Source organism: Miniopterus schreibersii (genome assembly GCF_964146895.1).
Source record: "Miniopterus schreibersii genome assembly, chromosome: 8".
NCBI classification, from domain to species: Eukaryota; Metazoa; Chordata; class Mammalia; order Chiroptera; family Miniopteridae; genus Miniopterus; species Miniopterus schreibersii.
In genome coordinates, this window is record NC_138109.1 from 5732201 (window position 1) to 5747690 (window position 15490).

At 43.8% G+C, this 15490-nt stretch overlaps 1 protein-coding gene across 5 annotated transcripts in view; it reads right to left on the reverse strand.

Moving 5' to 3' along the window:
* The window catches only part of UBE4B (ubiquitination factor E4B), an 88231-nt gene that overhangs the window by 12237 nt on the left and 60504 nt on the right, over positions 1-15490 (reverse strand). For all 5 annotated transcript variants that reach the window (XM_081143866.1, XM_081143869.1, XM_081143865.1 and 2 more), the window contains 5 exons: positions 9037-9136; positions 7702-7829; positions 7002-7100; positions 6044-6279; positions 1586-1712 (listed from right to left, as the gene is read on the reverse strand). In XM_081143866.1, coding sequence (XP_080999992.1) covers positions 1586-1712; positions 6044-6279; positions 7002-7100; positions 7702-7829; positions 9037-9136 — 690 coding nt within the window. The remainder of the gene's footprint in view (positions 1-1585; positions 1713-6043; positions 6280-7001; positions 7101-7701; positions 7830-9036; positions 9137-15490) is intronic.

Genomic DNA, 15490 nt, shown 5'->3' on the forward strand with positions numbered 1-15490 from the left:
GAAATTTGGCAACAGTGGAAGTATTTACACTCCAGAAAACCAGGACATACTGGTTTTCTTCCCGTCAGAGAGCAGCTTTACCCACACACCCTTGGCTCATTTCCTCAATGATTTTTAAGTAGAAAAAACTCTTCCAGACTAGAAAATATGCTTAAATTCACCAGGATAAAAGAAAGCACAAATAATTACCCACCTATAAGACGAGAGAGCTACTGATAGTTATTCCCACTATAAAGATGCACTGAAAAAAAACTGGGCCCTGGCTGGTGTGGCCTAGCAGTTAGGTTGGCCAGCGCACCAAAGGGTCCCAGGTGCGCTCCCCGCCCGGTCAGGGCGAGTGCGGGAGGCGTTCATTCACTGTGTCTCTCTTGCAGCGATGTTTCTCTCTGTCCTCTCCTCCCTCTCTCCCTTCCACTCTAAAAATCAATGGGAAAAATATCCTAGGGTGAGAATAAAAGACAGACAGACAAGGGTGGAAGCTGTAGCATCAATAAAGCAGGCTATGAATTACTCCACAGGACCTGACGCTTGCGATTAGTGGCACTGTCCTGCATACCTGCTCTAATGCCGGGACTCACTGGTGCGTGCAGATGGCCTGACCTACCTACGTCAGGCTCTGTAAGTGCCAGAGTAGCAGAGGGAAGAGGCTGCCCCTCAGGACCTAGCACTGTGCAGTTAGGGGCGGCCAGCCCAGGCCTGGGGAAGAGGCGCTCCTGGGAACAGGGGCGCAGGCCTGGGTCTCAGGAACAGGGGAAGTTCCTGAGCACCATGCAGCTCAAGCTGTGCGCCTGCCTGGTTTCCTACACTCGTGCCAGGCTTCCGCGGGAACAGGATTCTGACGATGAAAGCACTTCATGGAAACAAAGACTTAATTCCCAGTTTCCTTTGCTAAAAAGCTATTTAGCAGATGGTCACTCTACTGGTAATACATATATTATTGAGGAGTAACTCAGTGACGAGTGGCAGCCAGACCTGATCAAAGATCTAACAGGGGTTGCAGAAAAGATCCAAGTAGACGGGGTAAATTTCTCCAGAAGAGTATTCCTGGAGGTCAGCACTTCTGTCTACTTTCTTTCTGAAGTAATTTAGATGGAATCCCTGCTGAAATTTCAGGTGGCTAATGAAAAGTACTCAACCAAGGTTTAGGGCCTCACTATAAATACAAAGAGGGACCCTTCAAATGACAACCCTGATCTAACTGCTTCTGAATCTAAACTCCGAACATTTCTAACTCTATAGCTTGGTACCAGTCAGAACACTGCAAGACCCCGCTGCAGTCATTCTGACAACTTCCTTTAACACTGTAACCACAGAAACACTTAGCACGTCATCTCAGAGTATTTATACGTTCTTGCCTTATGCACACCATCCCCAAGGTGTCTTGACAAACCTAAAGCTGAGCAGTATCTCCTGAGCACACGTTTAGGTAACCCTGCTCGCATTCAGCAGAACCATCTGGAACAGTTAAAGGAGGCGGAGACCAGGCAAACAGTCAACAAGCACCCAGCCGTGAAAGCTTTTAAGCAGCCACTCTACCTGTGATTTGCAAGAGAGCAAGCAGCGCCATGAGGGGCCCAATACTCACTTGAACTCCTCCATGAAGGTGCCATGGTGAGCTATGTTTTGCCAAAGGCTTTTAAAAATGGTGCTAATGTGATAGCGAATGGTGAACTTGTCATAGAACTCGCTGGTCGCTCCAGTATGCTCGACATCTGAAACAGAAAGACGAAGGGACTGAAGGACACACACTTCCTTACCTTTTTTATTTTATTTATTTGTTTAATCCTCACTTGAGGATATTTTGTCCATTGCTTTTCAGAGAGCGTGGAAGGCGGGGAGTGAGAGAGACACACAACATCGACGTGAAAGAGAAACAGCGATTGGGTTGCCTCCTGCACAAGCCACGACCAAGGCTAGGGATTGAACCTACAGCCAAGGCATGTGCCCTCGGCCGGAATCGAACCTGTGACCTTTCAGTCCCTGGGCTGATGCTCTAACCACTGAGCCAAACTGGCCAGGGCAGGTCAACCTTTTTTAAAGATTAATCAACTGTTATTTTATTAATTGTATAAAAGTGTGGAATGAAGTGTGGAGAACTGATTCAGCAGAGTCCACAAAAGAGACAGCAGGGGGCGGACACAGAGCCTTACACCCGCTAAATTGCCCTTAATACCTGTGCTGTATCCTGAACATAGCAGAAGCTAAGTATCTACTGTTAGCTGATTACTCATCAATATACATCTCTCCCAACATTAAAAAAAAATTCACTCCTAATATTCCGTCAAAACTAATTCAGCCCAAGTTCTAATTTCCAGTCCCCATCCTAAGAGGACTGAAATAAATTAGACTCCTGCTGACCTCACCCTGCCCCTCTTGCTGGCTGCAATCCCACCTTGCAGTCTTCTTACTGATTCATTAAGCTGTCTGGCCTCAGGGCCTTTACACTTGCTGCCTCCTTTGCCTGCCACACTGTGGCTGAGAGCTTATGGCTCACTGACTCGTTTTCAACGTTATTCCAAGTGGTCTCAGAGACCTTCCCTGACTATGCTTCTTAAAGTAGCACCATGCCCTCCTTCCACACTCACTATCTGAAAGTGTCTTATTTGTTGGTTCAGCGTCTATTCCAACTGGAATGTCTGGCTCACGACGGCAGGGACTGTGACATGAAGACAGGCCCTAGCATCCGAACCAAGGCTGACGTACAGCAGGAGTCTCGTAAGTATTTGCTGAACCAGTGAGGACTCTACTTGGGCTAATGCCGGCTTTGCTGATTCGGATCAGCTGGGGACAAGAAGTGTCTCGGTTTTCAGTGTCCCTCTAAGTTCTCAGCAGCCGACTTTTGAGAGCTGGTCCTTAAGGAACTGACCGCTGTGATACAAATACTCTTATTTTGAAACCGAACTTTATTTTTGAAACAAAAATTTGATCTTAAGCATTTCCTACTCTCCCTGGGGTGTAAAAAGGTGCTTGTTCCGTATCTTGGTCTCTCACATGTCTGAGAGTCAGGCATGTTTGGGGGTCGGGACCTACATCAGCAGGTCTTAGCACGGTTTGACGGACACGTGAGGCAGTGTCTGGGATACCCTGCTGCAGGCTCTCTGGCGCCGGTCCCTTGGTAACTGTAGGAGGAACAGCACAGCAGCCAGGAGCACCTGTGCTCAAGTCCAGCTGCTGAGGCTGCTGCCACTCACTAGCTGTTGACCTTCAGCAAGCTCCTTAACCTTTCTAAGCTCCAGTTTCCTCATTTGTAAAACGGAGATATTTATAACACCCATCTTGAGGACTGCGGTTGGGATTAAGTGAAAGGATCAGTAAGTATTCAATAAGTGGTAGCTATTCTTAGCATGGGTATCATCTCCCCAGGGTTGCAGAGATGGCAGGGCACTGAGTACAAAATACATTTAACTTTTTTGGTGTTAATACTAACAATACATGTTCAGTGTAGAAAATTTTAAAAGTTCAGATAAAAAAAAAAAGTAAAGAAATAAACTACTCACAATTCTACCATTCAAAAATAACCAACTCCCTGTCAATATTTTGGTATATATTCTTCCACACTTTTTTCTATCATATGTATATGCACCAAAATGTGGTCTCATATATAAATATATATATATTTTAATCCTCACCGAGGATATTTTTTCCATTGCTTTTTCAGAGAGAGTGGAAGGGGGGGAGAAGCATCGGTGTGAGGGAGCCACATCGACTGGGTGCCTTCCACATGCTCCCCGACCAGGGCCAGGGATCGAGCCTGCAACTGAGGTACGTGCCTTTGGCTGGAATTGAACCCAAGACCCTTCAGTCCGCGGGCCGACGCTCTAACCACTGAGCCAAGTCGGCCAGGGCAAAATGCGGTCATACTTTACTTTCACTATACAGAACTATAAATAATGCTGTGGTGAATATTATTATAAACATTTATATACATTTATAATTGTTCCCATAGAATAATTCCTAGAAATTAAGTTTACGCACATGAGGGTGTGCTGGTTATTTAGCTGCTGTCTCTCTGCCCCAAACCCCCCCTTTATACTTGGCTTTGTGAGGCTGGGGCAAACGGTTCCCTTTGCAGCTGGCCATTTGTTAGGTTCGCCAACAGGGGGCACAACAGAACTGGCAACTGAAGGCGAGGACGCGGATCTCTGGCTGGCTTGCTGACCCGGTCAGCAATGGTGCTCCCCACCAGGAGCAGCAGTCATACTCGCAGGCCTAGCAGCCTTGAACACCCACAGACACCAACCCAGCTGGCCAGTGTCCTTCCTCAGAGGTCTAGGTCCTGGCTCTGTCCAAGCCCTCGTCGGAGCAGCTACACTCCAAGAACCCCAGTCCTTTGGTTCTGCCAGCCCCGGGGACAGATGATGGCCGCTTTCTGCACCTATAATATGTGTTACCCCAATGTTCCCTATTTGCCTTTTCTGTCTTCAAATACCTATTTGACCAGTTCCTTATATTATATTCTATTAAAAAAAACTGGTATGTTTCGGTTTTCCTGACTGGGCCCTGACTGAAAAATAGTATATAAACATTTTTAAGGCGCTTGGTGTGGACTGCCAAGCTGCCTTCCAGAAAGGCTTTGCCAACGGACGTTCTCATAGTGTTTTATATCACTGATTCTGCACACTAGCTATAGGAGAAATGAAATAGGCTTTTGCAGGTTAATTTCTTTCTCCACAAGCATGTTAGCACTAGGTATTCTCATCTTAAAAATAAATTTGATAGGTGAAAAAGGTACCTCATCATTATTTTAAGAAATGCAGAATGATCTTCAATTCAACCAAACCAGATACGTGCGAGGCACATGCCAGGTCCTGTCCCGCAAACGTGCAATGCACCATCTGCACCTGAATGACCCACGTCCTCCCACCAGGGCGCAGAGATAAAAGAGGAGAACTGGGAGCCAAGGGCCTTCTACCCAGGAGTGTCCTGTGCTGTCGCCAGGCGAGGATGTTAACAAAACTTCAAAGGGCTTGTGAACCTGCTTTAGGTTTACGAGGATATAGGTGGCTAGAGGAGGAAGAGAAACTCAGATGCCACAAAGCAATTGTGACAGTGGGGAAAGGAGGCAGAGAGATTCTTAGGGCCCTCAGAAGTGAAGAGAGATGGCAGCAGCAGCCCAACATGAGCAGGAGCAGGTGTGAGCCAGCAGGGAAGGGATGGCTCACTGAACACAGAGGAATCCCAACTGCTGCTGCGAGCAGGGGACCGCACTCCGGAGCCGGTGTTTCTTCCCAGAGCAAGGCGAGTAGGCTCTACGGAATGCCAAAGACCCCGGCACCCGGAATGTGCCACGTTCAACGGAAGACAGAGAGGCACACAGGACACACTTTTTTCCCGAGAAATATATAAACTGGAGGGGAAATGCCCCATTTAGTACAATCCTGTGCCATTGGGAGAGGACAGGTGAATATGTCCCACAGGTAATGGACTTTATGAAAAGACGTTTGCAAATGAAAAGCCAAATTAAAAATGAAAATCTAGAATATAATCCCAGCAGAAAAGGAGGCGCTCCTTGCAGTGTGTGCTGTGTGCTCAGCCCTGTTCGCCAGTGTCAGCCAGCACCTAGAACAGTGTCTGGCACTCAGCAAATGTGTAGAATTCGTGAGTGAGCGAAGACTTCCAGAGAGTCTGCTTCCATCCGTTTGAGCACGGTTCCCAACACTAAGCATTTTCAACAAGCTCTGTTTTACCCATAGCTTCAAAATTCTGCGTTATAGGACAGTGTAACAAAACTAAAGCTCAAGTTCAAAGCTAAAATGAACCAGGTATTTTCAGATAAAAACACCAACATGTGCTGCTGATTCCAATTGGGTCTCAACATTACGCATCTGACTTTCAATGGATCCCTTCAAGGACTTGTATGAGAACAAACGGTCAATGCGACATTCCCACCACTCATGGAAAGGAACCAGCAGCACATGCTCTGCTGGCAGCGGGCTAGTGGGTTATACGTTTAAGTGGATGTCAGGATATTTGCTACCAGGGTTAGAGTGACTTTATCCACTGGCTTTAGAGGGCCTCGACTACCTGTATACCAGGAACCTACCTGTATAAAACTTCATTAGGGAAGGGACCAACAATTTGGTGGAGAGAGGATGGTTCTCAATCATTTCAAAAAACTTCTGGGTTCGTGGCTGAACAGCAGGGTTGGTCATAAACATGACTTCCACCAGTTTGGCCACCAGGTATGGATTTCGGATGTAGTTCTGGTTGCATAACATCACAACGAGGAACATCACAATATCCTGAGTGCAGGGCTCATAGAGCACCTGAGGCGAGTATCTGAAGAGGGGTGAGAGGAGCAAGAAACAAAGCTCAGAGTCTCCACCTGGCTGGGTACTGGTGTCCTTACGAGAGTTAGGGGCCGAATAGGTCTAGGAGCCAGCATGCTAAATTCTCTTTAACCTACTGAGTTTAAAGTGACTATTTCTATTATAACTACATAGATTTAAAACCTATTACATCTATTGGCCATAATATTTTAGAATAACTTATTATGTTTTAGAAAGTGAAACAAAGCTATGACTGAATCATCACGTGGATTTCAAAAAAGACCTTCACTACCCAAATACTTTAAAAAACTTTAATGGAGTTGTTTTCATTTTTAAAAATCTAAAAAGTCAGTTATAAACTCAACTCATTATTTTGTGACCTTTCTCCAATTCTACCACTGAGAACATTTTTGGTACAAAATATAGATGTGGGTATTCCTGGCTTTTGAATGTTCACTCAGATATTTATAAACCACTCCTACTGTTTCTCAGAAACACATAATTACTAGAAATTCAACTCCATTTTCATGGAAGACATTATTCCAATAATGTCTCTGAGATATTACTGGAATTGGCCTGGTGCCACCATTTGGATTTATTTTTCCAAGCAGTTAAAGCAGTTACACAAAATTTCAGGCATAAAATGGAGGTTTGCAATATAATTCATCATATAATACTACACACATGACATTTAAAACATATTAGAAATAGTAACATGTTAAAGAAACTTACTGTACAATAAAAAATAAAAATTCAGCAACATCTTCTACATAAAACTCAGGCAATGCTGCAAACGCCTTGGGGACGTCTGAACTTAAAGGCAGTGTTACACTGTCAATGAGAAACAAAGCACAAGTGACAGTTTGAGAGGACAGTTACACCCGTCCTTTAAATCACACTTTCCACTCCTGCAGAGGGCTCGGGCCAACCTCGGGGACGCACAGGCTTCATAACAACCACCAAATGATAATAAAAAGTGAAATAAACATGGCTACCTGGAGGAGCTGTGCAGGTGAGGACAGAAAGGCCAACAACGTTCTCAGCTCATTCTCCGAATTGACCAGGTATTTTCCTGGGCCCAGTGCTTAGGAGAGCCCAATATCTTGTTATTTCCAGCTTTTAGCTTCCCATTTATAGATTTCATTTTCTATCAATCAAGGATTGATAAAAATGAAAATAAAGCCAATTTTTAAAAAGCACTATGTCAAAATTAAAATTGCAGGTGCTGCCATTCCCTTATTACTGTAACTAATTACAGGGAAAACACCGACTAATACTACTAATGTCATGGTCTACGTAGGTACAGTCTGGACACTGACAGGTGAACTCCTGAGAAGGGAAGGTCTGGGTTTCGGCTGCGGACTCTGAAGAACAGTAAGGACCACACCGCCCAGGCGAGCAGAATGCGGGCGAGAGGAAGGAGCGCACTCACTCGGGATAGGCGGGGTCCAGGATGCGGAGCAGCAGCTGAATGAGAAGGCCGTAAAAATTCAGACATCTCCTCAGGAAGCTCTCGTCAAGTAAACCAGCGTCGGCACACGCCTTGCATCGTACCAGTTTCTGTGGAAGGGGTGGCCCAGCCACGGTCAGTCGGTGGCCGAGCACCTGTGGCGCTGGGCGGGGAGGGGCCGGGAGAGGGGAGGTCTGGGGTGACAGGAGCCTCGCTGCCAACCAGCTTTAGGATGCTGGTCACGTTTTAAGAAAAATAAAAGCTCTGCCACACAGACCACTGGACACAAAACCCAGCACACGGTGAGTGCTCAAAGGCAGGTCACTGCTGTCATATTTAAATAACTTGAGTGGGGAGGGGGCCGACAGGGGTGGCTCTTTGGGTGTCAGGGATGGTTAGTGGGAAGAAGCCAAACAGATCTGCATCTAGATTCCAGGTCAGCACTTACGAGCTGCCCTTGGGCAAAATGCTTGTCCACCTACCTCCGGATTGCTGTGAGAGCCAAACACACACACATGCTGCACACACTGACTTATTAATTTAAACAGTGTGTCGACTCCTTGAAACAGTACCTATGGAGTGCCTGAGGGCTCTGCAGACTCCAGATGAGAGCCCCGGCTTATTCTGCATCTCAAAGAGGTCTAGTCTCTTAATAAATAAAGCTAAAATAAAATCCTAACTTGTGCCAGAAATCCAAGCCAGATAAACACATTTATCTACACATTATGCCACTAATCAACAGAAAGCAGGAACAGCTAACATTCAGCTTTCTAATTTGAGCATAAACATAAAAACGCATAAACTTGCTATCTGTGCTTCCCTTATACAACTTTTTTTAAGATCTACACCTTGTGAGCAGAATCTTCCTGTCTCCAGTTAGGCTCTGTGTGATGGATTGTTTTCAATTAAAAATGAAAAATGAAGTGCAAAGGAAAGAGATCTTTCCACCACCACGAATCACTGTCAAACCGGGAAGATGCACGGCCGGACAGAATGGGGCGTGCTCGGGGTGCAGGGTTGGGGTAGTAGGTGGGGAGGGTCTTACACAAGGTAGGGAATGTTAAACTGAGGATGATAAAATCGATTAAGAATTCATAATGTCATTGGCAGAGCATACGCACAGTCTGTCCTGAAATTCAAATATTACACAGATTCACGCAAAGTATCAACACGTTTTTAGATGCACCATTTTATCTTGGGGGGAAAGAGTGATGAAGAAGAAATAAGGACCCCAAACTGCTCACTCAAGGCGCATATTCTGGTGGGAATTTACTAGTATGAAGATGGTCGAGACTTATTTTGATGACCTATACGGACCTTAAGCTGAGTTTTGCAGCGCTTCAGCATTTCGCGGTGTCTAGTTGCCAGGGGGGAATCTTTCCACTGGCTTTCGTTATTTTTCAAATCTTCCACGGTTCTGAAAACAAAAAGACTAACAGTCAAATGAAAGAAAACACACGGGCCCATTATCCATCTTATCTATTCATTCCGACCATTTCATTGACTCTCACACACATTTCCTCCCTCAATTTTAGCATTTCTAAAATCAGAGAATCTCTTACAATCAATGGCAAGTTATGGCTTAACTGGCAGCATTTCTCTTTCTCATCGCTTCCTAAAATGATGCCTCAAGGTTGGTGACACCTGAGACGTGATGAAACATAGGAAGCTCTTGGAAGGAAATACGTTGCTTCCTGATTTTCCTGGGAGGGAGGAGTCTCAAGAACACTCACGGTTACTGCGCCTACTCAGCCACCCACAACGAAAGGCGACCTGACTGGCGGCACTGCCTCCTTTTCTTACAGCTGCCCCTCTGCTCGGAGGCCGACCTCTGAGGGCCCCCTGCTCCCTGCTCCCTCACTTCCTTCAGGTATCACCTGTCAGTGAGCTAGTCTTCTCTGATCGTGTAATATGCTGCACATTTTAAAGGATGGCTCACTTAACACTATTTCAACCCCTTTCTATCAAGACATTGTGAGGAAACTAGAGGCTGATTGTTTTTTTTTAAAAAAACTACCTTTCCCTGACTCCCTTGCTGCCGGCATTTCTGCGCATGAGCCAGCCGGAGCCCTCACGGAAGGCGGCGTGAATACTACAAGTGGCAGCCACATGGTTCTGGAAGCACTTGGAGGCGGCTCTGCCGTCTGGCTGAACCCTGAAGCAGCTTCCTGCAGGGCCAGGTTCACAGGAGAACCTTTTTCCCAGACATTCCAAGGATTCAGTAAACCACATGGTAACCTGTAAGAGCCCTCCTCCTCTTCCCACATAAACTGGACTGCTTGGTGTGTGACCAGAACACGAGTGTGACAGACAGAATGCTCCCCACACCAGGATGTCAGTCACATCCCAATCCCCAGAACCTGAGAGTGTGTTTGTTACCTTACAGGGCAACAGGGACTTTGCAGATGTGATTAAGGGTATGGGCCTCGAGATGGGGAGATTATCCTGGACTGTCTGGGTGGGCCTAATGTCATCACAGAGTCCTTCTAAGAGAAAGAGGGAGCCAGAGTAAGAGGAGGAGATGTGACAGTAGACGTCGGAGAGAGAGAGCTCAATGTGATGTTAATTTTGAAAATGGAGGAAGGGGCCATGAGCCAAGGAATGCAGGTGGCTACTAGAAGCTGGAAAAGGCAAGGAAAGATTTTCTTCCCTAGAGCCTCCAGAAGGAGCGCAGGCTTGACTTTAGGACTTCTACTCCTCAGAACTGTAAGATAACCACTGATGTTAAGTCACGAAGGTTGTGATAATCTGTTGCAGCAGCAATAGGAAACTAATATAACAACCTATATGATTGTTGGCAACAGAAGAGGTTACACAGTTAACAAGCCCTCAAGAGGAATGGGCCTCTGGGATTAGTCCTTTGACTCAGCAGTGAAGATGCAGTTGGCATTTCAGGCCTGAACACTGGTAGCCCAAGGCTCTCAGTGGAAAAGTAGCTGCACGAATGATCACAAGCGATCTCCTGGAATGAAGACATGGAGCTGCTACTTCTACTACACTGGAGAGCTTACAGAATAAAATGACAGGCCCAAGATATTAAAATCTCACCTCAAAGAAAAGTAAATGAACCAGGGAGTTTCTAAGATGACCATAAAATAGAGTCTGGTCGTACAAAGTACCAAATTATAATAGAAACTGAATTCATATCCTTACTGGATCTCTTATCTGAAAGTTAGAGCAAAGACTGGTACTTCAAGAGTTCAAAAGGAGGATTTGGGGAGCATTTGATGAGTCCATGTACCCAAAGCCCTTACTTCTCTGAGCCTTGCTTGCTAGCAGAAGCAGCTCCAGCAATGCTCGTGCCTAAGGTGGTCATGTTGCAGGAAAATGTCAAATTCCCTTAGGTTCCAACCCATCATACATCACTGCGTCCAGACATAACCAGAGTGAGATCAATTACTGTCCTTATGGGCCAATTACGAAGTCATATATGCCGGAGAAGTTCACATGGGAAGAAAAAGAAGGGCAAGGCTTGCTAGTGTGTTATATTAGCTTCCCATGGCTGCTGTAACAAATTATCACAAACTTAGTGTCTTGAAACAATGCAATTACAGTCACAGAGCTCTGGAGGTGAGAAGTCTCACTTGGTCAGCGTTCCCTTTTGAGGCTCTAGGGAAGAAAGTTTCCTTGCCCTTTGTGACTTCTAGAGGTCACCTATATTCCTTGGCTCACGGACCAACCACTTCACTCTGACATCTGCTTCCGTCATCACATGCCCTTTTCTCACTCTGTCTTATGTGTCTCCCACTTATAAGGACCCTTGTGATATTGGGTCCACCCAGGTAGTCCAGGAAAATCTCCCCATATCAAGATCCTAAACTTAATCACATCTGCAAAGTCTCTTTTACCATGTAAGGTAACATATTCACAGGTTCTGAGGTCTAGGGCATGAATATCTTTGAGACACTGTTATCCCACCGACTACACATGAGGTGACAGAAATGTGGGAGTATGTGAGGGAATGGATCCTAAGGTGCTTCATCAGCAAAAGAGAAGCATGTAGGGTAAATTCACTGACATGATTACCCCTGTGAGAGATTCTGGATGCAGCACTATCCTGAGTAGCTGGGAGGGGTTCTGTGTGCCTAGCTATCTGAAACATGGAACTGACAGTGACCTGCACTGAATAAAATTGAGTTGTCAGGAATTCCTTGATATAATTCAGAGGAAGAAATCCAAAAATTTGAGAAGCTGGGAATAATAATATAGATTTACCATTATGGCTAGCTCAGATAACTGCCCTCCCAAAACACACACATACCCCAACTATGTCCCAGCAGTAAAAAATACACAGGTGAGGGGAATACCAACATCTCTGAAAAGTGTAACAGTGACTCCACTGTGGCCGGGAGTGAAGGTGGCAGGTGGTGTCACTGAAATGTATCCCCCAAAGTCTATGGGAGTGTTGGGATCCCAGGATGGCATCCACTCCAGGATGAAGAAAGAAACAAACCCACAACCATAGTCTGAGCCTTTTACAAGGCTCTCTCAATAACTGATATAAATTATACGCTAATAAAAATCAGCAGATATAATGAAAACTGAAACAACAGATGACAAACTTGATTTAAATGACATATGAAACACTGCAATAAACAAGCCAGGAGGCACATTCTTTTAGCCTGTATGAAAGACGAGGCTAACGGAAATGTGAGGCTGCAAAGCCATCTCAATAAGGCTCAAAGGGCATGAATCAGAGCATGCATCCTGACCATAATGGAGTTAGGCTGGAAATCAATAACAAAAGTGGAGAAATTCCCGAAGTATCTGAAATTTAAATATGTCTTTATCTAACCCATAGGTCAAACAAAAAATAATAAAAATTAGAAAATATTTTGAAAGGAATAAGAAAATAAGACATCACTAACCATCAGGGAAATGCAAAAACTCACAATGCGGTATCACCTCACGCCTGTCAGAATGGCTATTATCAAAAAGACAAAAAATAAGTGTTGGTGAGGGTGTGGAGAAAAGGGAGCCCCTCTGCACTGCTGGTAGGAATGTAAATCGCTATCATCACTAGAGAAAACAGTATCAAAGTTCTTAAAAAAATTAAAATTAGAACTATCATATGACCCAGCAATTCCACTTCTGGGTGTTTATCTGAAAGAAATGAAAACTCTAATTTGAAAAGATATATGCATCTCTATGTCCACTGCAGCATTACTTACAACAGCCAAGATGTAAAAACAATCTAAGTGTCCATCAACAAATGAACTAATAAAGAAATGTGGTTATATATACACACACACCACACATACATACACACACATACATAGTGGAATTTTATTCAGCCATAAAAAAGAACGAAATCTTGCCATTTGCAACAACATGGATGGACTTTGGAGGGCATTATGCTTAGTGAAATATGTCAAAGAAAGACAAGTACCACATGATCTCATGTATATATGGAATCTTAAAAAACAAAAACTGAGCTTACAGATACAGAGAACAGGTTGGTGGCTGCCAGAGGGGGAGAGTGGGGTTAGGGGTTGGATGAAATGGGTCAAGGGGATCAAAAGGAACAAACTTCCAGTTATAAAATGAGTAAGTCATGGGGAGGTAATGTACTGTGTGGTGACTATAGTTTATAATACTAATAATACTGTATTGCGTATTTGAAAGTTGCTAAGAGAGTAGATCTAAAAAATTCTCATGACAAGGAAAAAAATTATCTATGTATGGTGACAACGTTAACTAGACTTGCTGTGGTGATCATTTTGCAATATATAATTATTATGTTGAATACGTGAAACCAATATAATGCTATATGTCAATTATACCTCAATTTATTTTTTTATTATTATTTTTAAAAATATATCTTTATTGACTTCAGAGAGAGGAAGGGAGAGGGAGAGAGAGATAGAAACATTATGATAAGAGAGTCACTGATTGTCTGCCTCCCGCAGGTCCCCGACTAGGGATCAAGCCCGCAACCCGGGCATGTGCCCTGACCGGGAATCGAACCCTGATCTCCTGGATCCTAGGCCGACGCTCAACTGCTGAGCCACGCCTGGCCAGGCAACCTCAATTTAAAAATAATGGACGTACCAAGAACAACGGATGCAGTTAAAGCCGTGCTTAACTAAACAGCCTTAAGTGAATATATAAGGAAGGGCTGCAAATGAATGATTTAAGCATCAATCTTAACAGGCAGCCCGGCTGGGCGTGGCTCAGCGGTTGAGAGTCGACCTAGGACCCAGATACTCGGGGTTCGATTCCCGGTCAGGGCACATGCCCAGGTTGCGGGCTCGATCAGTGACTCTCTCATCATTGATGTTTCTATCTCTCTCTCTCCCTCTCCTTTCCTCTCTCTGAAATCAATAAAGATATATTTTAAAAAAAAAACAAAAACAGGCAACAGAAACATCAACAAAAAGCAAATTAAACTAAAAGAAAGTGGGAGGAAATCACAAAGATCCTACAGATATTAAAATGATAAAAAGAGTGTATTATGAACAACTTTATCCTTAAAAATGTTGAAACTTTAGATATCGTGGGAAAACTGACCCAATATGAAATGAAAATCTAAATAGCCCTATATCTAGTAATTGAATAAAATACATAATTTAGAAACCTTTCCAGAAAGAAAACTCTAAGCCTAGATAGCTTCATCAATGAATGTCTCCAAACATTAAAGAAAAATGTAACATAATTCTTATACAATAAACTCTTCCAAAGAATATAAAAAGAGGAAACACTCCCCTCTCATCCTACGTGACAAGTATAATGTAGATACCAAAATATGAGGACTTAACAAAAAATGAAAATTAGAGGTCAATCGTTCTTTGAACAGACTTAAAAATCCTAAACAGGCCCTAGCCAGTTTGGCTCAGTGGTTAGAGCTTTGGCCCGCTGACTGAAGGGTCCCAGGTTCCATTCTGGCCAAGGGCATGTACCTGGGTTGCAGGTAGGGGTGTGTTTGGGAGGCAACCAATTGAGGCATCTCTCTCACACTCATGTTTCTCTCTCACTCCCCTTCCACTCTCTCTGAAAAGCAATGGAAAAAATATCCTCAGGTGAGGATTTAAAAAAAAATCTAAACAGAATATTAGCAAAATGAGTATCCAATGAGATATAAAAGCAATAATATAAAAATGGAGTTTATTCTAAAAACGAAAGGTGGTTTAATACCAGAAAACCAATTGATATAATTCTACCACATTAAAGAATAAAGCAGAAAAAAAATCTGATCTCAAAAGAATGGAAAAAAAGACATTTAATAAAATTCAACTCCTGCCAAGAATAAAAAATGTTTAGAAAACTAGAAATAAAAAGGAATTTCCTTAATCTGATAACAGGATATACAAAAACGCTTACACCGATTAATTAGAATAACAGGCAAATTTCAAGGCTATTTCTACATAGGACCGTAGTGGAAATTGTGTCCAGGGAACTAAGGCATGAAAAAAAAGTATAAGAGAGAAACAAACTGTCGTCATATACAGACAACATGATTACGTGTAGAAAGGAAATCTTAAGGAATTTACAGAATAACTACTGGAAATAAGTGATTTTAGCAAGGTGGACATATATGTAAGAGTTACAGATACAGACATGACATCTTCTGTCACAGCCGACTACACGGGGTTCTGGCAAATGGTGGAAGAGGCCACTGCATTATAATTCAAGATGACCTGTTCAAAAACATGTTTTCCTCCTGTTCCTGTGACTTCTGTTTGCTTGGAGATGCTGGCATATGGGGAGAAATGCTTAGATGAAGTAAAACAACAGTCGTGCTAGTGAATTGGAAACTGAGATACTATCTGGC